The sequence below is a fragment of the Eucalyptus grandis genome, chromosome 1 (assembly GCF_016545825.1).
Source record: "Eucalyptus grandis isolate ANBG69807.140 chromosome 1, ASM1654582v1, whole genome shotgun sequence".
Lineage (NCBI taxonomy): Eukaryota > Viridiplantae > Streptophyta > Magnoliopsida > Myrtales > Myrtaceae > Eucalyptus > Eucalyptus grandis.
Window position 1 is genome coordinate 46,607,981 of NC_052612.1, and position 22,966 is coordinate 46,630,946.

General features: G+C 38.8%; 3 protein-coding genes across 3 annotated transcripts; 1 reads left to right on the forward strand and 2 right to left on the reverse strand.

Moving 5' to 3' along the window:
• Window positions 1–1,566: 1,566 nt before the first annotated feature.
• On the reverse strand, window positions 1,567–9,241 carry LOC104446383 (homogentisate solanesyltransferase, chloroplastic). The gene is made up of 10 exons (XM_010060243.3): window positions 8,960–9,241; window positions 7,837–7,958; window positions 7,563–7,709; window positions 6,951–7,176; window positions 5,157–5,230; window positions 4,561–4,653; window positions 4,070–4,187; window positions 3,791–3,853; window positions 2,708–2,740; window positions 1,567–1,893 (listed from the first exon to the last, which is right to left on the reverse strand). Exons 1-10 carry the CDS (start codon window positions 9,188–9,190, stop codon window positions 1,819–1,821), a joined length of 1,182 nt encoding a protein of 393 aa, XP_010058545.1. The 5' UTR covers window positions 9,191–9,241; the 3' UTR covers window positions 1,567–1,818.
• Window positions 9,242–11,116: 1,875 nt separating this feature from the next.
• LOC120287224 (homogentisate solanesyltransferase, chloroplastic-like) lies at window positions 11,117–15,635 on the reverse strand. The gene is made up of 6 exons (XM_039299955.1): window positions 15,623–15,635; window positions 14,033–14,322; window positions 12,831–12,952; window positions 12,557–12,703; window positions 11,892–12,177; window positions 11,117–11,224 (listed from the first exon to the last, which is right to left on the reverse strand). The coding sequence occupies exons 1-6, from the start codon at window positions 15,633–15,635 to the stop codon at window positions 11,117–11,119; spliced, it is 966 nt and encodes a 321-aa protein (XP_039155889.1).
• Window positions 15,636–17,867: 2,232 nt separating this feature from the next.
• On the forward strand, window positions 17,868–20,333 carry LOC104414862 (disease resistance protein RGA2). Its single transcript, XM_010026062.3, has one exon. The coding sequence runs from the start codon at window positions 17,868–17,870 to the stop codon at window positions 20,331–20,333; it is 2,466 nt and encodes an 821-aa protein (XP_010024364.2).
• Window positions 20,334–22,966: the final 2,633 nt, after the last annotated feature.

The following is a 22,966-nucleotide window of genomic DNA, read 5'->3' on the forward strand; positions in this document are numbered from 1 at the left end:
CGTCGATGTTTCGGAGTGGACGGCTGAGATTGCACTACCTAATAAGTCGAAAATGAAAGAAGGGAAAAAAGATTCAGAAATTTTGTTTGCAGTTTTATTTTCTCCTTTGAAATTCACTTGACTGAGAATATAAATCAAAATAATCTTTCCACTTAATCTGGAGTTGACGAAATCCATAAAATTTGATTAGAGAGAAGTTGTTTAGTTTCGTAAATTTCTTGCTAGTTTTCACATGCTATGCGATTAATTTTCATTTCTCGTCCGATACCACATACTGATAATAAAATTACTAACTTTGGTGATGTAGAAAAGTAACAAAAAAAATTGACATTCTTTTCTCTTTTTTACATTCTTTTTTCAAACAAAGAAAAGTTAAATGGACATTTTCCCTATTTGTTCACTAATTGAAAGCAAACTTTTATCAAAAAGTCAAAAAACTAAAAGAAAGTTGGAGGAGCGTTCTAAATTTTTGCACATTGAATGCAAGGATGGAGTTGATTATTATTACACTATAAGAAATAATTAAGTAATTATACCTAATGCATTTCTTAATAGAAAGTGGCTAGTTAATTTCTTTATATTACCTTTTCATTTTGTTATAGCCCCACAAATTAGTTAAGTAGCTCCATCAAAATGGTTGCTGAGTAAAAGTCTGGGAACGTGAACTCCGTTGCAAGCAGATTCAGAAAACTTCCCTAGAGGAACATCCTGGAAAACAGCAAAATGCTGTTCTTGTAGCTCGTCTCCATTGTTGTGAGAAGAGCTAGAAAAGCAAAGAACGAGTTTGCGGAATGGGAAAGTCAAGTCACCTATAGCATTCATCTTTACTCGTGTCTACAATGAGTAGTTGAAAAACCGTGGAATTTCTTAGGATTCAACACGAACCGTCTCTATCTCTCTCTCTCTCTGTGCATCCCTAGAGCTATCTGGTGCGAGAGCATCACTCATCATCTGTCGCCGTTCCTAATTCTTCGGCAGGCTGAGGAGGGAAGGGGACAACTAACACCCTGTTCAACCTCGTGCCTATGAATATGATGAATATATCGAGACGATTAACAAGCTGCATACTTAGCAGATGAAGAAAATGAAAGTTTTATGACTAGGCCATAAGGCCCATAACTTCTGTTCTTTATCCAAGGGTAAGATGATGGTGAAACTAGAATCCTGAACTGATCCGTAAAGAAGGCTATATGTATCATATCATATGCGGCAGGTGACATGCAGGTCCGGTCATATCCAGGATATGGAACAGACATTCTCAAGATGCAAGATCACTGTAGAACTAGAGTACATTTTCACGACTAAGAGCGTAATTGCTGCCATGACCGTAAGTCTAGCAGCTTCTCAGGTGAATAGTTTGCTTAACTTAATGATCTTAAGGGCCGCCACCACATCGCGGAAACAAACAGCAAAAGTCAAAATAAGGCAATGGACTCGTAAAAGCTCCTGAGAGAGATATCGTTCTCTTAACAGATGCGGCAATTGGTTTTCATATGGTAAACTTCAGCCAACGAGGTCAAAAAGGTGGGGCAAAATCAATTGAACTTATCCATAACGCTCTTTCAGTTTCTGCCAATTTAACAGGTCTTAAGCCAAAATTCATAGTCCAGGCAGGCAAATTTACCAATGTTCAAACATCTGCTATTGCGAGCTGATAAAGGAACCAGGATTTTTTCTGACATAGCTTGTAAAAAAATACAGATCTACCAGGTAGATATGTACAATTAGCAGAGAAGCATACAGATCTCTCTCTCTCTCTCTCTCTCTCTCTCTCTCTCTCTCTCATACTCTCTAAATTATTTATAGAAGAAAAAAATTTCAAATAAAGGGGAATATGATGTACTCTGCATAAAAGAGATTCCATATGAATCGATAGTATCCGGCAATTGCTTCCTGCAGAATGCAATTGAATGCCCACGTCAGAGAACAGATATATATAATGATCCATGAAAATCAGAACCAGGGAATTTTGTAAGTGTAGAAACCTAATTAGACGAAGAAACCATAGATATCTAAATATAAATTGGAGACTTGATATTTCCAACAACAATTTTCAACATAAATAGGGGTGCTGCAGCATAATTAGGTGATCTGTGGAAAGAGTAGTCAACAATAGAAAAGTTCAGAGTAGTCGTTCGCACTGCTTGTGAACAAGGAGGTTTGCAAATGTAGAGGTGGAAATCATATTTCGCCTGCATGATGTCAAAGGTCTCCATTGTTTTTGCACATTGATATTGAGAAAAAAAAAATAGTTAATCTATCAATGTTATTTGAGTAGCAGTTAGCAGCTGTAAGATAAAACTATACAGCATGATTTTCTGATTGTCATGACAAGTGTACAGAGAAAACTATTGTCAAGAGCAATAAAATTTCTTATTTCTCATAGCTGTTATTAGTTTCCTAATCATATACTTTACATTTTCTATTTCAATATTTTGTTATGATTTCTGCACAGTGCATAGTCTTAATACTGGTTTTATTTGTTTTATAGAGCTTGAATCAGAGTACTCAAAGAGCTGATAGACATGTGCCTTGTCAAGCTGCAGATTGATAACTTTTACTTTATCAATTTCTCGAGGCATTGATACAGGGTTACTTATCCTCGATACGACAGAATCAGAAAACCCAGATACACCAATCAAATCATTTCACCTTTGTAGTCGTGGGAAAGAAATACTTTCTGTAAAACATAAACCATGCCTTTTACCTTAGTGTAGTTTGCTCGTTCTAACACCCATGCCTGAAAGAAATAGAGATAACCCATACTTCAGGGCACAAATTAATGTAAGCACAACAAGGCACAACAAGACTATCATAGAAGAGCAAAGTTTCTAGGACAGTGCTATAGTGCATCAAATAAAGGTAAGCATAAACACACATATCACAGTTGTAGCATGAGATGCTTAACATTATCTGTTTCAGAAAGGCTCTCTATCAGAAATATCGTCATGGATAATCCTTGATACCTACAACCCTAGCATTAGATGGTTCAATAGCAAGCTAAAACTGAGGTATACATTTCATACTTTTTTTTTGGTTGAATGATTTTCATATTTAACATCCTCAATATTTTGACATATCCTCTGATTTCATCGATTGATTAAAGTGAATTCTCTTTTAGCCAAAAAAGAGAAATTTTCCAACTGTGTTTGACACGTGAAGTATTCAAGTAAATGCATTGGTTAAAAATCACGCACTTGCATACCACAGCTATGAGCAATGCCAATGCACCCGCACATAGAAATTACAAGTAAGATGCCAATTAAATTGTCGTCAGATGCATCTTTTTTCTTTTAACACAGTAGAAACAGCTAATTAATATGATTTTCTGCCACCATAAGTTGTAAAGCAAGGGGATAGCAGAAGGAACAGTCAAATTATATAAAAGCAGATAGAATAAGCAATCTGCAGTGCAGTCGTACTTAATAAAATAAAAACATTGTGTAACAGAACATGAATGGTGTGGTACAGCAAAAGAAATCGAACAATTAGTAGAACCAGGCGCATGGATCACCGATTGTTAGATATTTTTTCCTTTAGGTTTCATGGACAACATTACAACCAATTTAAGTCGTCGCCATCATGGGAAAACTAGTTCTTTCAGAAAGTAACAGAATTATTAAATTCTAAGGCTATACCAAATTTAATAATGGTGGAGAAGTGAAACTATAATGGAAAATACATACAAGCAGGGAGAGAACCTCACATGCATCAGAATAATAGTAATTGCATGACTATAAAAAGAAAAACAGGATTATTATCTCCATGGAGGGATAGATCTTAAACAAACCTGGAAAATCAAGCCCAATGCCAGGATTGAATGTGCAGATATCATTAGGCTACGCCTGAAAGCCTGCAGAATGTCCACCTTAGTAGTCACTTTTAGGTTCCGTTTGGAAGAGTTGGGAGGTTGGTGTGGAAAATGAAGAAGAATTTAAGATTTTTATGAGATGAAAAGGAAGGGCAAAGTTAAGTTTTTTTTATCAAAGTACAATTTCCCACCCTCCCAAACAAGGCATTAACTGTCACTTTTGTCAAAGAAAATTAAAATAATATGTACAGTACACACCTGAGGCATGTAAATTGCAGCAAATATAGCAGCGACATAATTTAGCAGAAGCAGCCCTGAACCTAGGAAAGCAATGTTTCTAACCCCAAGCTTGGTTGCAAAAGTTGATATCTGAAACCTACAAAACAAAACTATATCAGCCATTTTTGTGTTTCAATTCATTCTCGAATGTTTTGTCCATCTGCACAAGAAGATAAAGAAACCATAACGATTGCTAGAGCTTGAGATAGCAAGCAAACTAAGCAACAATAATGGCAAAACAACTAGGGTACTTACAATAATATAAGATGGTGAAAAAGAAAATACACATTCCAATGATGCCAAGACAGTTTCAGACACCAGGACTATCTACATACATTTTCTGACTGGTTGCTTTATCTTCAAAATAAGAACGCATTCAACATGATATAGACGATAAATTGAATTTTTCCCACACAAAATTGCGGTAAGAGGAGACGTAGCAGCAATTGCAGCATAAGGAAGCAACTCACTTGCGATCTCCTTCTACATCTGGAAGATCTTTAGTTATGGCAATGACCAGAGCAAACAGAGTAACAAAGCTCGTGATGAAAGCCACGGGCAAGCTACATGATGAAGTTTAGAGACCAGAGTGTGAGTCAGAAGTTAGGAGATGCAAAAAACTGATTGAAGATCAAATTGAACCAAAACATTCATGAGCCAAGGAGGCTTCTGACATAAATAAGAGAATGCATTCAAAGAATGCAGCATGAACAGAGACAGAAAGCTCCTTTTCATACAAGACTTAGCAATAATTACAGCTAAGGATCACATGGGAAGAAACTTAAACTGCAAAATAGCTGTCCACTATGGCACTGAGCTGCCTCCAATAATTTCAGACATAATCAGACCACAACCTCGGCATATTCTACAAAAGATGCATATGGGAACTGAGATATTGCTACCATAAGCTGTCTCAGCACAGGTACATCACCTTTCGTTTTCATAAATCTTCAAGTCAAAAGGTTCAGCGTTATATAGCAGGCCTATATAAGTCAACATGTGCTACACTACATTCTGGTATCTAGAATATTAAAGTACCGACACAATGTGCAAGGCATAAACACACCTCCACTCAAAGGGTAGTCCAAGCGCAGCTCTTGTGGCATGATACACACCAAAATTTAGAAGGAAACCTCGTACCTGCAGCTACCAGTGATGGTTATAATTTGTTTCTTAGACATTAGATAGTAAGCTTATTTAATCATCATAGTATGTGGACATCAAATAAGAAGCTTATTTCTCACTGATTCTGATATTTCATTCATCACCAATCAGGATTCACACATCATTATACATAGAACAAAGATAATATTATGCACTGGTCAAACTGTAACTCCTTTAAACTGAAATAGCCACAAAGGAAGACGTTAAATTTGAAAACTACACAATGCACATGCAAATCATCTCAGAGTCGTATAATAAGACATTTAACAGAAACTGTCAAGTCTAAAGTTCACGACAGTAACTTGAATTACCAGCCTAGGAAAGACCTCCAGTTGCATAAACAAAATCCCTTCAATTTTCTCGACTTATGTCCTGCATCTGACATTTGCTAAGCCAAAAAATTCACTAAAAAATAGCTGGATATAAACAAATAACTGACCTTAGATCAAAGTAGAAAATACCTTTAAATTAAATTGAAGACACATACCATTTAGATAAAGGAATTATTAAGTCCGTCTCATAGCATATTCTTCCATTTCAGCCCATTGAAAAATAATCCTCTACTCATTGAAAAACCCAGTGAGCCAATGATATGGCAACACTTTAAAAAAGCATTGCAAGGCACTCGTACAACAAAGTTACAAAAAGGCAAAAGTAGAAAGGGACTTCACTAGTTTCATGAGTGAAGTTGGACAATGAAACTAAGAGCTCAAAGTAGAAATGACTGGAAGAATGTGAAAATAAAGAAAGGGAACAAAGAGATAGCAAGAAGATACATCAAAGGTCAATACTCTTTTTTCCCTTTTACATTAAAAAGGTCAATCTTTTGAAGAGTGATTTGATAGAAACACACACTTAAGATCCCATCACCATGTACACCCACCAGAGCTTACTTGTATTGAGTTTCCACAATATGAATAGAATGGCGACATTCACATGATTAAGGTACAAACATGGCCAACAACATTGAGAAGTGTTTATTCTATAAACTGCCCTTCCGGCATTATGTTACTCTGACTAGGTAGCAGGGTGTTGGCAGGTGCAAATGGGTGGGTGCTTTAATTCCTTCATACCTCTGAATTTGGGACATGTAGAATAGGCAAAAGTATCGCAAGTACTTGAATAAGTCAATGTATAAAAGAAGACACTATTTTGCATTCTACATGCAGCATCATAGGTGTGGAGTCTGTGGACAGATTAGGACTTGCCAAACATTTTGACAATTCTTTTTCTAAGATATTGCGATGAAGTATCCGTTATAGCCTTAGAGGTCATATACCAATACTTTATCAGTTATGGTGCCAATACAAGTATGGTATCCCCCCAAAAAAGAGTCGAACATAGCACAGAGCAATAACTACAGTTACACCCTATCTATTATTCCACATGGTATTCCTATCGTGAATACTTACAGATAAATTACTTCTTCACGTGATTCGGATGAGCATTTTTTACAAGGATTGAGCAAAATAATCAGATGGATTTCCAACTTAAACAGTTTTTTATTTTCATTTCACTATCAGTTCGTAATACCTTAACCATTTCATGCTAAAAGAACAAAGTCGTGTAACAAAATTTCTACCCAAAGCAAAGCTCATCAAGTTGTACAACCATAGTCCTCCAGCAAGGCACAAAAAGATAAAGTAAATTTTAAACTACTCAATTCTAAGAAAAAGAAAAAAGGCAGAAAATATACCGTGGCAATAATAAGAAATGCTGCAACAGGAAATCTCTTCATCCTAAAAGGAGGAACAGAATAGATGGTTCCAAGAAAAAGACCCAAACTGTAAAGAGAAGTGATGAATGATCCAAAGTTTGAAGCAACAATCGACAGGCCAGTCACTGCAAAAAATATCACCAAAAGCCAGGCATGTTGAATAGAAAGATCTCCTGCTGCTATAGGCAAGTAAGGTTTGTTGACCCTGAAATAAGATAAAAAAGATACTAATCATAAAACTGGAGAGGAAGTTGAGGACATTGATCCTCAAAAGCAAAGGCATGACAAGAATGTTAATTAAAAAGACCGGACCTCCAAAATAACCATGAGTGCTTGCATGGTACCTCAAACACTGACCTAAATCTGATGTCCAGTAAAAATTGGGATGTCCCATTGTTTCATTATGAACACATTCATTCTTTCTCACTTCAAACATCTATGTTGAGGCTGGAAGTAATTTTGCTCTGTTTCTCAGTTCCAATATCTTGTAACTTTTCAGTTCTTCTCATGCTAGTAATAGTGATGCTGTAACCAACGGCCATCTAGCCAGATATAATTTAATAAAACAATGTCCAAGCAAGCACCACGTACTTGTCAATGCCGATATCATATATCTGATTGATGCCGACGATATATCCATTCCCACATATTAGAGCAAAAAGACCAGAGAATGCTTTAAGCAGAAGAGACCACTTTATCAGGTGCGAGTTCTCAATCAGAGCTCTAGCCACCAATGAACTGTTGATGAGCAAGAATAAGTTCAAGTAAACTGGGGCAAGCAGGGAGAGACAGAACATAAGAAAAACTAAAAGTGTTATGATCAGCTAATTGGAAATAACTGTGGCAGCAGGAAAAGAATACTTACAAGGAGCCCAGAGATGTTCCTCTTATTGTATGAGGTCTTAAAAATCTCCAACATGCATCTTTAAACTCAGAGACTTTACTCAATATAGGATCAGATCCAGCTGCTCCAACTCGAGCACAGGCCTAGCAGATTGTGTACACTCAATTATGGCACAAGTAAACTAGAAAGACTCTAGGACCCGAGGAATGTCGGTTAATGAAAGTGTGTGATCATGCATCTTCCGATAGATATGTAACTGAAGCTTTGTCAACTAGTTGATCAAGAATCGTGCATAAGGAAACTCTTTGATTGACTTTTTGAAATCTCAACAGTGATTGTTCTTCTTATTCAAGGTGAATTATGACAATTGACCAACAAGTTATTTTGGCTTGGTTTAAAGAACACCCTCCTCATCAAGTTGTCCATTAATATCTCCTTTAGTTTGATATCAAGACACACTTTAGGTATCAAAGTTTTTTCAGCTAGTGAAAACTGCTGCTACATCAAATCCAAGCAGTGATGGGAAACCCTTAGTAGAGAACTGCTACTACCACCAAATCCACTACGATCAATAATTCTTAGTGCACACTCAGGTCTATACACTTAAACTGTTTTCCCACTTTTCCTTGGGTGTTGGTCCGACAAGTCACATATCTTCGTTAAGCAGTACCCCTCCTAGTAGAGTCTAAATGTTGAGCTGTGCACTTGCACTAGGCAACGGGACAAGCAGGACCACAAATTCCAGTCACACCACATCTCATCCCAATATCCAGGCAGAACCCGCTACAAACCCCTCGTAGTATGGCACCGGTAGTGCAAAAGCTACAAGTTTGAGAGCAGCATTTCATCCAATTCCCATTATTATCATCCTCGCACTCGTGCAACTTAATGTTATGTTGCCTAACTTGTCATCTAGCGAAACGCTACATATCATGTGAAGTGCATTTCCCAATCAAACAAGCGGCCCGCGAACTCACTCTTTCTTCGTCCAAGGACGAAATTGACAATATTTCAGCTTATCTATCGCACCTAAGAGCCCAACGGACAAAGATCTCGCTAGTTCAAAGATCACAAGGACCTGCACAGCTAGCTAGCAAGCCGGAAGCTCAATAGCCAAAATCGACGCGGACCAGAAGAGCGTTACCTGGATAAGGCTCCTCCCATCGGATCTTCTCGGGGCAGGTCTCGACCGGCTTTTCGGACTGGACGCGCCGAGCGATGGCGAACTCTGCGAGAACTTGAAGTAGAGACCGGTGGAGCATTGGCACGTCGGATTGCCGCCGCGCCCATCACGACGGCGAGACGAGGCGGAGCTGCGGAGAGTGGTGATGGCCGGAACGCGGAGGGAAGACGGACGAGACACTGAGAGCTCCATGAGAGAGAGAGAGAGAGAAAGAGGGTCTGTTTTGGCTCTGCTTCTCGTCCACAAGAACCTTGACGCGGCATGTTGTATTTTGGTGGTTAATTTTAATTTACCCTTCGACTATGAAAAATCACAAGTCATTTTCTTTTTATTGGTTTCACCACTTTAATACGAGCGCTCGCATTCAATATCTAATATCTACATCACTTTGATTTCAAGTTTTCCTCAAACAATTACATTGCATAAATACGTTTTAAGACATCTAGCTTAAATTCATGGGCTAGATGTCCATTCGATTACAGACACTATCCCAGATACTTTTGCAAGCCTTTTACTAGAGGGTTAACTCTCTTCATATTAAAAAAAAAAAAAAAAAAAAAAAAACCTCTCTTCATGAAGTGGGAGTGGTGAAGAGAAGAAGTAGTCAAATTCTAACCTATCAAACCGATAAGTTAGGTTAGAGTTGGATCAGGTTATAAATGGCCCATTCAAAATTGACCCACTTAAAATAAGATCTTCAAAATTGAGGTGATTAATATATGACACATTTATATTTTAAATGGGTCGAATATGAGTTTAAGATCCATTTTGACAAGTTTAGTCAACCCTATGAGAATGTTCAAGTGTGGGGGAAGATTAGGGCAAGATCGAATAAACCAATTAGTTGGTGTAAGCGAACTCTCCCTCTCTTTCCCTCTCTCCCCCTCCTTTATTTTTGACGAATTTATGGATTGAAAGTTAAAATTTTCAAATCACGTTTCTTTTATTGTTTTCATGTACTAGCAGTGTCGACTCTCTTTCCACATTTAAATCAGCACGAAGGATCATTTCCGCAAGTGATTGCCGAATATTTCAAGTCCAAAGGTTCTTAAATGGAGCAAGTAATGCTTTGCATCGCCAAGCTATGGAAGATAAGGCTTCTCCTAGTGCTAAAATCCCATGCTCAAGAGCTCTATGTCTAGTGTCACGGAGGTGAATTCAAGTCAAGGCCAATGTCTATGAACGTTGGTAACTCCATGGTTGTTTGTCACCTTTTCCCTCTTACTGTTCTTGTTCCGTTTCTTCTGCGTGGTTGTGGACTGGAGATCGACGATTCTATGCTTGTTTCAGCTTTATGGTTCTCTTCTGAGTTTCTTCTTACTGAGATGCACTAGAGTTTACATTTGGAAAGTCGTATGATTGCTTTTGCCGGCAACTCGTATGATTGCTTTTGCCGGCAACTTCCAGCTTGTTTCTCGGGTGAAGAAAGAGTTATGTACTCGTCAAAAACTTCAAGCATGTATGTGATGCGACGGAATTGGCAAAGTGAATGTGATTATAGTGCACTGCACTGCACTTTATTTTGAGCTCGACAAATTAATTTCCATTACATGCTTGTTAGAAACTTGTTTTCGTTCGTATTAGAAAGGGTTTCCAGGAAATGTTACTTGATTTGTACTGCTTAACCTTGTGAGGCCATCAGCCACAGATTAAGACTGGATAATTATCCACGAAGTCAATCCTAGAAACCACATCCACACAGCATCACATGCCCACTTGGTTCAACCTGAAAGCTTGTACGAAACCGGTACATCCACTGCACATAAACCATCCAAGCCCTGATGCCTGGTGAACCGGACTTCCATTAATTGCAATCCTTTGCGCAGCACGTGACACTAATCGCGAAGCTTTATCTAATTACTCCATCTGGATCACCCCGTTATCGGTAGATTATTGGTATGGCTCCCTTAAAAGCATTGTATGACAGAGCTCTTGGAACCCCTATATGTTAGAATGAAGTGGGAGAAAGAGGACTTAAAATCACACGGATCGCTTGAGATATAGTTCTAGTAATTTGAGATGGGCTTAAAATTGCACAAAGTAGTTGTGGATAACCACCATTTGAGTATTTACATGCACCCTTCACAAATACAAATGCTGTTTAATTTTCTTTTTCCCCTATTCTGTGTCAGAGTATTTATGAATTATGCCAACAATCATTATCAGCACAGAATAGTGCGATGAATCTCTCTTCTGATTCAAAATCATGATATATTGTGCATCCCCCTATTTCAGTTATGGAACAGATGAAATAAATCAAAAAATATATTTTTGTTCAAAAATGAAATCTTATGAGAACTGTGCATATCCAATTCATCATTTAGAACCATACCACATCTTGAATCTGATAAAATAGAATGAATTGAGACAGTATTTTGTAAATATGTAATTATCTTGAATATATTAACTATTTCTTTATTTTCCAATTGCCTGGAAGGGACAAAAGAAATATCTTATTCTTTCTTCAACAATTTCTAGTCTCTAGTGGACCTCTCAGTAGGATTTGAAACCACGTATGTAGTTTCAAGCATGGCATTGGACAATAGGCCTGCCAGTCGTCATGATCCCTTTCAGCAGTCAATAATTTCATTCTCAAATCCCGCCCTGAATATTGATGCTCAACTATCATGAATCTCTGCCTTGTTCTAATGCCTTGTCAACTGGTTTGGCAAGTAGCGACCAGCTGCCAGTGAAAGCCATTTCCTGGCTTAATTATTAGGTTCAATTTAATACTCCTCGAGTTAGCCCTGTCCTATTGCCTAACAGCTCTTTATAAGCCGTGACGTACTAGCATCTGTTCCATTTTAGCACATGCTGTTTGTGTCCGATGCTCAGTATGTTTTTGATGTTGGTAATTTGTTTATAAAACAAATGAAGAGGTATCTTGTCCCACATCGAAAAGATGTGGGACAAGACACCTCAAATCTACGAAAAAAAAAGGCAGAAAATATACCGTGGCAATAATAAGAAATGCTGCAACAGGAAATCTCTTCATCCTAAAAGGAGGAACAGAATAGATGGTTCCAAGAAAAAGACCCAGACTGTAAAGAGAAGTGATGAATGATCCAAAGTTTGAAGCAACAATCGACAGGCCAGTCACTGCAAAAAATATCACCAAAAGCCAGGCATGTTGAATAGAAAGATCTCCTGCTGCTATAGGCAAGTAAGGTTTGTTGACCCTGAAATAAGATAAAAAAGATACTGATCATAAAACTGGAGAGGAAGTTGAGGACATTGATCCTCAAAAGCATGACAAGAAGGTTAATTAAAAAGATGGACCTCCAAAATAACAGTGAGTGCTTGCACGGTACCTCAAACACTGACCTAAATCTGATGTCCAGTAAAAATTGGGATGTCCCACTGTTTCATTATGAACACATTCATTCTTTCTCACTTCAAACATCTATGTTGAGGCTGGAAGTAATTTTGCTCTGTTTCTCAGTTCCAGTATCTTGTAACTTTTCAGTTCTTCTCATGCTAGTAATAGTGATGCTGTAACCAACGCCCATGTAGCCAGATATATTTTAATAAAACAATGTTCAAGCAAGCACCGCGTACTTGTCAATGCCGATATTGTATATCTGATTGATGCCGACAATATATCCATTCCCACATATTAGAGCAAAAAGACCAGAGAATGCTTTAAGCAGAAGAGACCACTTTATCAGGTGCGAGTTCTCGATCAGAGCTCTAGCCACCAATGAACCGTTGATGAGCAAGAATAAGTTCAAGTAAACTGGGGCAAGCAGGGAGAGACAAAACATAAGAAAAACTAAAAGTGTTATGATCAGCTAATTGGAAATAACTGTGGCAGCAGGAAAAGAATACTTACAAGGAGCCCAGAGATGTTCCTCTTATTGAATGAGGTTTAAAAAATCTCCAACGTGCATCTTTAAACTCAGAGACTTTACTCAATATAGGATCAGATCCAGCTGCTCCAACTCGAGCACAGGCCTAGCAGATTGTGTACACTCAATTATGGCACAAGTAAACTAGAAAGACTCTAGGACACGAGGAATGTCGGTTAACGAAAGTGTGTGATCATGCATCTTCCGACAGATACATAACTGAAGCTTTGTCAAATAGTTGATCAAGAATTCTGCATAAGGAAATTTTTGATTGACTTTTTGAAACCTCAACTGTGATTGTTCTTCTTATTCAAGGTGCGTTATGACAACCGACCAATGAGTTTTTTTCGGCTTGGGTTAAAGAAAACCCTCCTCATCAAGTTGTCCATTATATTTCTTTAGTTTGATATCAAGACACACTTTAGGTATCGAAGCTGTTTATTTTTTTGGCTAGTGAAAACTGCTGCTACACCAAATCCATGCAGTGATGGAAAACCCTCAGTAGAGAACTGCTACCGCCACCAAATCCACTATATCCACTATGATGGATAACTCTTAGTACACAGGCCTATATGAGAAGATGGAACATTGAACCGCCCCCCCCCACCTTCTCCCTCTCCCTAACAGCAATTACACTTGAACTGTTTTCCCTCTTTTCCTTTGGGCGTTGGGCCAACAAATTACATATCTTCATTAGGCAGTACCCCACCTATTAGAGTCTTAATGTTGAGCTGTGAACTTGCTCTAGGCAACAAGACAAGTAGGACCATATATTGCAGTCATATCACATCTCATCCCAATTTCTGGGCAGAACCCACCACCAACCCTTGCCGTATGGCACCAATACTGCCAAAAGCTACAAGCTTAAGGGCAGCATTTCATCCATTCCATCCAATTCCATTATTCTCATCCTGCCACTTAAGCAAATTCAATGTTATGTTGCCCAACTTGTCATCTAGTGAAATGATTAATATCATGTGAAGCGCATTTTCCAATTAAACGAGTGGCCCGCGAACTCACTCTTTCTTCGTCCGAGGAGAAATTGACATTATTTCAGCTTATCAATCGCACCTAAGAGCCCAACCGACAAAGATCGCGCTAGTTCAAAGATCGCACGGACCTGCACAGCTAGCTAGCACGCCGGAAGCTCCGTAGCCAAAATCGACGCGGAGCAGAAGAGCGTCACCTGGATAAGGCTCCTCCCATCGGATCTTCTCGGGGCAGGTCTCGACCGGCTTTTCGGACTGGACACGCCGAGCGACGGCGAACTGTGCGAGAACTTGAAGTAAAGACCGGTGGAGCATTGGCACGTCGGCTTGCCGCCGCGCCCGTCCCGACGGCGAGACGAGGCGGAGCTGCGGAGAGGGGTGATGGCCGGAGGGAAGACGGAGGAGTCACTGAGAGCTCCATGTGAGAGAGAGAGAGAGAGAAAGAGAGAGAGGGTCTGTTTTGGCTCTGCTTCTCGTCCACAGGAACCTTAACGCGGGATTTTGTGTTTTGGTGGTTAATTTTCATTTACCCTTTGACTATAAAAAATCACAAGTCACTTTTTCATGTTTTCATCACTTTAACACGAGTGCTCGCATTCAATATCTAATATCTACATCACTTTGATTTCAAGTTTTCCTCGAACAATTACATTCGATAAATACGTCTTAAGACATCTAGCTTAAATTCACAGGCAAGGTCCCTTGATTAGAGACACTATTGCAGATATTTGGCAAGCCTTTAACTAAAGAGTTAACTCTCTTCATGAAGTGGGTGTGGTGAAGAGAGATTAATCGAATCTAAACCTATCGAACCGTAGGTCGGGTTAGATTTGGGTCATCTTATAAATGACCCGACCAAAATTGGCCCATTTAAAATAAGATCTTCAAAATTGAAGTGACCAATATATACATTTATGCTTTAAATAGGTCGTATATGGGTTTAAGATCCATTTTGACAAAGTTTAGTCAACCTTATGAGAATGTGAGCAAGTGTGGGGGAAGATCGGAGCAAGATTGAATAAACCAATTAGTTGGCGTAAGCGAACTCTCCCTCTTTTTCCCTCTCTCCCCCTCCTTTATTTTTGACAAATTTATGGATCTAAAGTTAAAGTTTTCAAATCACGTTTCTTTTATTGTTTTCGTGTACTAGCAGTGTCGACTCTCTCTCCACATTTAAATCAGCACGAAATGTTCTTTCTGCAAGTGATCGCCGGATATTTCAAGTCCAAAGGTTCTTAAATGGAGCAAGTAATGCTTTGCATCGCCAACTGTAGATGATAAGGCTTCTCCTAGTGCTAAAATCCCATGCTCAAGAGCTTCATGTCTAGTGTCACAGAGGTGAATTCAAGTCAAGGCCAATGTCTATGAACATTGGTAACTCCATGGATGTTTGTCACCTTTTCCCTCTTACTGTTCTTGTTCCGTTCCTTCTGTATGGTTGTGGACTGGAGATCGACGATTCTATGCTCGTTTCAGCTTTATGGTTCTCTTCTGAGTTTCTTCTTACTGAGATGCACTTCAGAGTTTACATTTAGAAAGTCGTATGATTGCTTCTGCCGGCAACTTCCAGTTTGTTTCTTGCATGAAGTGAGTTATGTACTCGTCAAAAACTTCAAGAAAGCATGTGATGCGACGGAATTGGCAAAGTGAATGTGATTATAGTGCACTGCACTGCACTTTATTTTGAGCTCGACAAATTAATTTCCATTACATGCTTGTTAGAAACTTATTTTCGTTCGTATTAGAAAGGGTTTCCAGGAAATATTACTTGATTCGTACTACTTAACCTTGTGAAGCCATCAGCCACAGATTAAGACAGATAATTATCTATGAAGTCAATCCTAGAAACCACATCCACACAGCATCACATGCCCACTTGGTTCAAATTGAAAGCTTGTACGAAACTGGTACATCCACTGCACATAAACCATCCAAGCCCAGATGCTTTGGTGAACCGGACTTCCATTAATTGACAATCCTTTGCGCAGCACGTGACACTAATCACGAAGCTTTATCTAATTACTCCATCTGGATCTCCTCCGTTATCAGTAGGTTATCGGTATGGCTCCCTTAAAAGCATTATATGACAAAGCTCTTGGAACCCATATATGTTAGAATGAAGTTTTGGAGAAAGAGGACTTAAAATCGCACTGATCGCTTGAAATATAGTTCTAGTAATTTGGAATGGGCTCAAAATTGCACAAAGTAGTTGTGGATAAGCACCATTTGAGTATTTACATGCACACGAATGCCGTTTAATTTTCTTTTTTCCTTGTTCTGCGTTAGAGTATTCAGGAACTATGCCAACAACCATTGTCAACATAGAATGGTGCAATAAATTTCTCTTCTGATTCAAAATCGTGGTATAATATGTATCCCTATATTCCAGTTATGGAATAGATGAAATAAATCAGAAAATGTATTTTTGTTCAAGAATGAAATCTTATGGGAACTATGTATATCCAGTTTATCCTTCAGAACCATACCACATCCCAAATCTGATAAAATTGGATGAGTTAAGATGGTATTTCGTAAATATGTAATTATCCTGAATATATTAACTATTTATTTATTTTCCAATTGCTTGGAAGGGACAAAAGAAATATCTTATTCTCTCTTCAACAATTTTTGGTCTTTAGTGAACCTCTAGTAGGATTCGAACTCACATATGTAGTTTCAAGCATGGCATCGGATAGTAGGCCTGCCAATCGTCATGATCCCTTTCAGTGGTCAATAACTTCATTCTCAAATCCCGCCCTGAATATTGATGCTCAAGTGTCATGAATCTCTGCCTTGTTCTAATGCCTTGTCAACTAATTTGGCAAGTAGCGACCAGCTGCCAATGAAAGCCATTTCCTGGCTTAATTATTAGGTCCAATTTAATACTCCTCGAGTTAGCCCTGTCCTATTGTCTAACAGCTCTTTATAAGCCGTGGCGTACTAGCATCTGTTCCATTTTAGCACATGCTGTTTGTGTCCGATGCTCAGTATCTTTCTGAAACACTGAGGGTCATGAATAACACCATCACTCAATTTTCTTTTTTCTTTTTTTTTTTTGGATGAGAGATTTTGTCAGGAATGTGTTTTCCAACCCAACTGTGGACGTGCAATAACTACCAGGCTCCCAAGCATATTGATTGCAGACCTTGTCACCCAAATTGAGATGCGCGACGAGGGTCAAGGCCAAACATTTTGGGCTGGCAATCTCTCAACTCTTCTAAACGCCGGAAATCCCTCAGGTGCATTGAGTATGTGGAGTTTTGTCCGTAATGAATTTTTCTGATGCATTGTCCATTTCGTGCAAAAAGGTAGTTGCTACCTTGCTTCAAACTTAGTCTATTTAGCATCAATATTATGGCCGGACCATTAATTAAAATCAAGGAAATTACAAAACAATTCAAACTGATGTTTCCTTTTTACTTACCTTTTTTCTGAAGCAGTGTCTGCAATTTGACTCTTTTGTAATATTGAACAGCGGCTCTACAAGTATCGACACCAAAAATCATTTAAAATTTGTTCCATTATTTCTAATATTCAGGAACTCTTTTTCCAATTTTCGAAATTGTGGAGGGAAAACAGCACATACTTCTAATCCAATCATTCTCATCCTTGCAGGAGGGCGAAAGAGTGGGCATCTAATACAGGGATCAAGCATTGAAAAGGAGCTTATTCTTCTCTGTGCACATATTTGTATTACAAGAAACAGAGTAACAAAGAAAGGAATGTAGTAAAGATTAAAGAGAAAGGTAGCAGAATTCAAGCCACCTTTATCTTTCATCAGACGAATGTATTCCAAATGTAATTGGAACAGTATCGAATCGCTTGCAGATTTTCTCCAAGAATTGGATGAACCATGCAACAATTTGGAATAACGTTGGACATACTCCATTGCACCATGTGTTTTCCTATGGCTCTGCCTATATAACCTGGCAAAGTCATGATTCTTTGCTATCCTTTTCCTGGTAACTTAATTCTTTTTTGCACAGCGATTATGCCAAACCTACTCGAAAACCAATAACACCAATCACAACCATGACTGAGTTTGTCTCTAGCATCCTTGGAACTCTTGTGGAGAAACTAACTTCATCGGCTGTTGAAGAAATTCAACTGGTCTGTGGCGTCAAGGATGATCGAGAGAAGCTCAAGAACACGCTAGAGATGATCCAGAAGGTACTCATCGATGCTGAGCAGAAGCAGAAAAAAGAGGAAGCTGTGAGGCTTTGGTTGTTGAGGCTAAAAAACTGGTGCTATGACACCGAGGACGCGCTAGACGAATTCGAAGCTAGGGCTCTGTGGAGGCGAGTGCGGTCCACTGAGCACTTGACCCTCAAAAGGAAGGTATGCTACTTGTACTCGTGGATATCCGAGATGATTTTGCAGTTTAAGATGGCACATAATATGAAAGAACTAAGAAAGAGTCTTGACGGGATCGATAAAGATAAAACTCAATTCAACTTGTCCGCTGATATTCTTGAAAGGACCATAGTTCCGCGGAGGAAAACTCATTCTTTTGTACCCACTTCGAATGTGATTGGAAGAAACAAAGAAAAGGAAAGCATAATAGAGTGGTTGAGAAGTGATGCTGAAGCTATAGAAGTCTTTTCAATTATCGGAATGGGAGGTGCTGGAAAGACAACTCTTACTAAGTTGGTATACAATGATGAATGGGTAAACGAGCATTTCAAAAACAACCAAGTTTGGTTATCCATGCCACTAGAATTCAAAATTGAAAATATAATAAGAGGCATCATCAAGTCTCTTAGTGGCGAAGCAAACGTTGATAACTACAACCTTGACATGTTGCAAGAGCGCCTAAGAAATCTAGTGAAGAACCGAAGGTGTTTGTTCGTAATGGACGATGTGTGGGCAATGAGTAGGAATGATTGGTTGGAATTGACAGATTTGTTAGGAGGACTTTCCAAAGGGAGTAAAGTCATCCTGACTTCACGGGATCAAGCCATCGCCAAAAATATGGGCACTGTTCGCTTGCTTCATTTGGTCAACCTTTCATCGGAGGATTCTTTGACTTTGTTCGTGAAGTACGCATTTGATCAAGGGCAAGAGAAGAATCACCTGGACCTTATGAAAATCGGCAAGGAAATCGTGAAGAAGTGCGGGGGAAATCCTATGGCACTGAGGGCCCTGGGGTGCTTGTTGTATTCAAAGAACAACCAGCGTGATTGGGCACATATAAGAGACAGCGAGACATGGCAATTACCTTCATTAGAAATCTTACCTTCATTGAGAATAAGCTATGATCTAATGCCGTCTTACTTGAAACGATGTTTTGCTTATTGCTCGATATTCCCGAAGAACCATGAGTTTGACAACATTGAGTTGATCGAACTGTGGATCTCTAACGGGTTTATCCAATCCAGCAGAAATAATCAGGAGCTCGAAGAGATTGGACGGCAGTACTTGGAGGAGCTGTTATCTAGATCATTCTTCAATGTTGTCAGAGACAATTATCCCATCCTATACTTCGAAATGCATGACCTCATTTACGAACTTGCCATTTCGGTGGCACAAACCGAATCATCCAACATGAAAGTGTGGACGCAGGATATTTCCCCAACCATTCGGCATGTATCATTTCCCGCTCTATCTGGTGTACCAAAAGATGAACTGAGTGGCTGCTTCAACAAGCCAAGTCGCATTCGTACCATCAAGTGTCAGAAGTTGGGATCCTCTGACTCCGAGGAGTTCTTTCTGGAGACGTGCATTTTGCGATTTAAGCACTTGCGAGTGCTATGGCTGGAGGATTCTAGCTTTGACCTACTGCCTAGTTCCATTGGTGATCTAAAGCATTTGAGGTATCTCAATTTATCCTTTGGGACAATTAAGAAACTCCCCAAATCGGTCTATGAGCTTCGCAATCTGCAGATCTTAGATCTTGCCAGGTGCGAGAATCTCGCGGAATTGTCCGCAGACATCAAAAATATGATCAACCTCCGCAGTTTGTATATAACCACGAAACAAAAACATTTCCCGGAGAGTGGAATAGGACGCGTGACTTCTCTGCGGCGGCTATTCATTGTGGGCTGCGAGAATTTGGAGGCGTTGTTTAATGATATCCAATCGCTCACGTCGCTCCGTATGTTGCGGATTATGGAGTGTCCGAAGCTGGCCTCCTTACCACAAGGCATCAAGAATCTGAAGGCGTTGGAGGATCTCTACATTTGTTACTGCGAGAGCTTGAGGCTGCCAGAAGGCGACAGTAATGAACCAGGCTCCATGTCGAGCCTTCAATCCTTGGTACTCTGGCGTCTACCGGAATTAGTTTCGTTGCCCGGGTGGCTCGAAGGTTCTGCAAGTACACTGCGGACGATAGCCATTTTCGATTGTCCCCAGTTGAGCGCATTGCCTGAGTGGCTGCAAAATTGTTCTTCTCTGACAAAACTGGAGCTTAGGTGGCTTCCCGAATTGTCCTCTCTGCCAGATGGCATTCGCCTCATTCCCACATTGAAAATATCCGAGTGCGAGAAATTGAGCAGTTAGTGGAGAAGAAGCTGATTAAAATTGATTCATCGGTGTAAGCAAACTCCGAAGGAATCCTCTCTCACGCTTGCTTTTCCATATTTATGTCAGGAACCAAAGTCCTTTCTTTCCATAAAAAAGAAATGTATGTTTCAATATCGTCCTTGATAAACCCTGTTTATCATCAAGCAAATTTAAAATATTTCATTTCGATATTTACAGTTTCGACATTTAAAATTCACCACCGGTGGAAAACCAACTCCACGCACGGTTGGGGTCGAACGAGAAGTTATATTAAAAAAAAAAACAAGAAGAGGAAGAAGTTTAAAGTCTTCGAATGGGATATCTAACGACACGTATGTGAAAATTATCCAAGTTGTGTTTTTTCAAGAAAAATTGCAAAGTGGCCCTTTAATTTTTCTCTTTGATATATTACAAAGTTTTAAAATGAGTAGATTTGGCATCATGGTCATATATGTTCGTATCTTTAAGATGTCATTCGAAACTCTCTTTTTAGATGGGTAAAATGGATTAGATAACCTCGACAACTAGCCCTAATCCACATTTCACTATCATTTCAATGCAAATTATTATCGTGAATAGTCTTGGATCATTGTTACTCGATCCCAAGCAATAATCAATTAGTCCTAATTAGCATATATTGGACTCGAGTAGCCTTCAGTCAAACATTAGGTCAGCAATGGTCTGTCCTCGACTGGTGCCGATATGTCGTACATCATTGTCAATTATCCCATAATGCCCTCCTTTAATCCCCTCGAGCAGAGTCGGGTGTTACCAACGGATTCCAATTTTCAAAAGATTTTACAATTTACATAGTCAATTTACACTAGCATCACTAACGATCGCACGTTAGAGAGCTTAATGCTAAACAGAAGCATAAATGGCATTGCTGCAAATGCAGAGGAGCCACTTTTGCCCTGCAGATAGTTTCGCATACTTTTTCGAAGAATTTGACTTAAAAGAACGTTGTTTATGAAATAGACAGACCAAAAGCCACCAAATGAGCAATCATTTGAATTGTATGCATTGCCAATTTTAATTCCTAAACGTGTCAAAAAAGAGAGGGAGTTTGCTTACACCAATGATTTTATTAATAATCTTCCTTCCGCTGGTACAAATCTCCAGACAGGAGCAATCTTGCTCCAATCTCCACTTCTTCCAATCTTCACTTCTTCCAGATGTGGTCATAAAGCGAGAGTCACGAAAGCTATGATACCAATTGATGAAAAAGACACGGGACTTACTTAAAGAAAATACATGCCTTTTATTGGATAAGCTCTCTACAATACCGATTGAGAGAACTCCTTACACATACTTATATAGCACACGGATATTTTCTAAAAAGATATCTTTATAGATATTTCTAGAGTGGCCGCACATTTTCACACTCTTCTTATAAGAAAATATCTTATGACACAATGTCTAGTTATTTAAATATTTATTCGCAACTATCTTCTTCTTTAAGATTGGTGCTCTGCTCAATTGTCCCACAATTAATTATCCACAGCTCATGTGGAAACGGCTTTTCTTCAGATTCCAAGGCATGGCGTGGCAGCCAACAATGCAATTAAATCAAGACACGATAAGTAATATGATTTCAAAACATCAAATTTTAATTCATGAACGTGTCGAAAAAAAGTGGGGAAATTTCTTTCAACTTTCTCATTTGGCATTTTTACAATCTTAATTCATGAACATTTCAGATTTTTATTATTATTTTATTTTCTTCTTTTTCTTCTTCTTTCTTTTTATTTCTTTTTTGTCCCTTTTTCCCTTTGCCGGCCACCACCAGACATTTCAGGCTTCACTCAGGGATGACCAGTGGAGGGAAAAAGAAAAAGAAAACAAAAGAATGGAATAAAGAAAATAAAAATTAATAAAAATTCAAATAAATTTTAAAATATTATTAAAAATTGTCTATGTCAGTATCGACCATGTCATGTAGGACTGTCGCATCAATGTCAATAATTTCCAATAAAAATTGGTGGGATAAATCTAATTGGCAAAATGTGAAAAAAGTTTATAGAAATGTTTAAAACAATAGTTGTAAAACTTTTTGGACAATATCTCCATTTTCAAATTTGCATCTTTGCGGATATGGTTGGACTAGTTGGTTTTCACTTTCTTCGCTACAAGGACACTTATATGAAGCTTTCAAATAATTCTCAGCGATGGGATGGCCAAAACTTGGGACTAGTAAAATTAGGGAATACAAGGGAAGCGCCTTCCTCCATGCATTCCCGTGCCAGATCCATTTCTTTTGCGCGATGGCTCAAACCGAAGGATCTCCTCTTGTAGAGACAGTTCCATGTCTAAATCAAAAGTCTCCTCCTTGAATTTAAGATATACCTGAATTGGTCATTTCAAAAGACGTAATATTTCGATCTCTTGAGTGAAGCAGAGTTGTAGTTTGCGTATGCAGCCCCCTTCGATGACTCGTACGATCCACCCAAACATCAGATGGCAATGTCATCTTATTGGAACTAGCACGGCAAATAACGCAATCTGTGAATCTTCCATAATTTTCGGAAACATTTGAACGTTCTGTTCTTTTCTAGAAGTCGTGAAACATTTGAAAATAATGAAAAATGGTTTTGACAAAAAAAAATTGTATTATTGACATGAATTTGTTC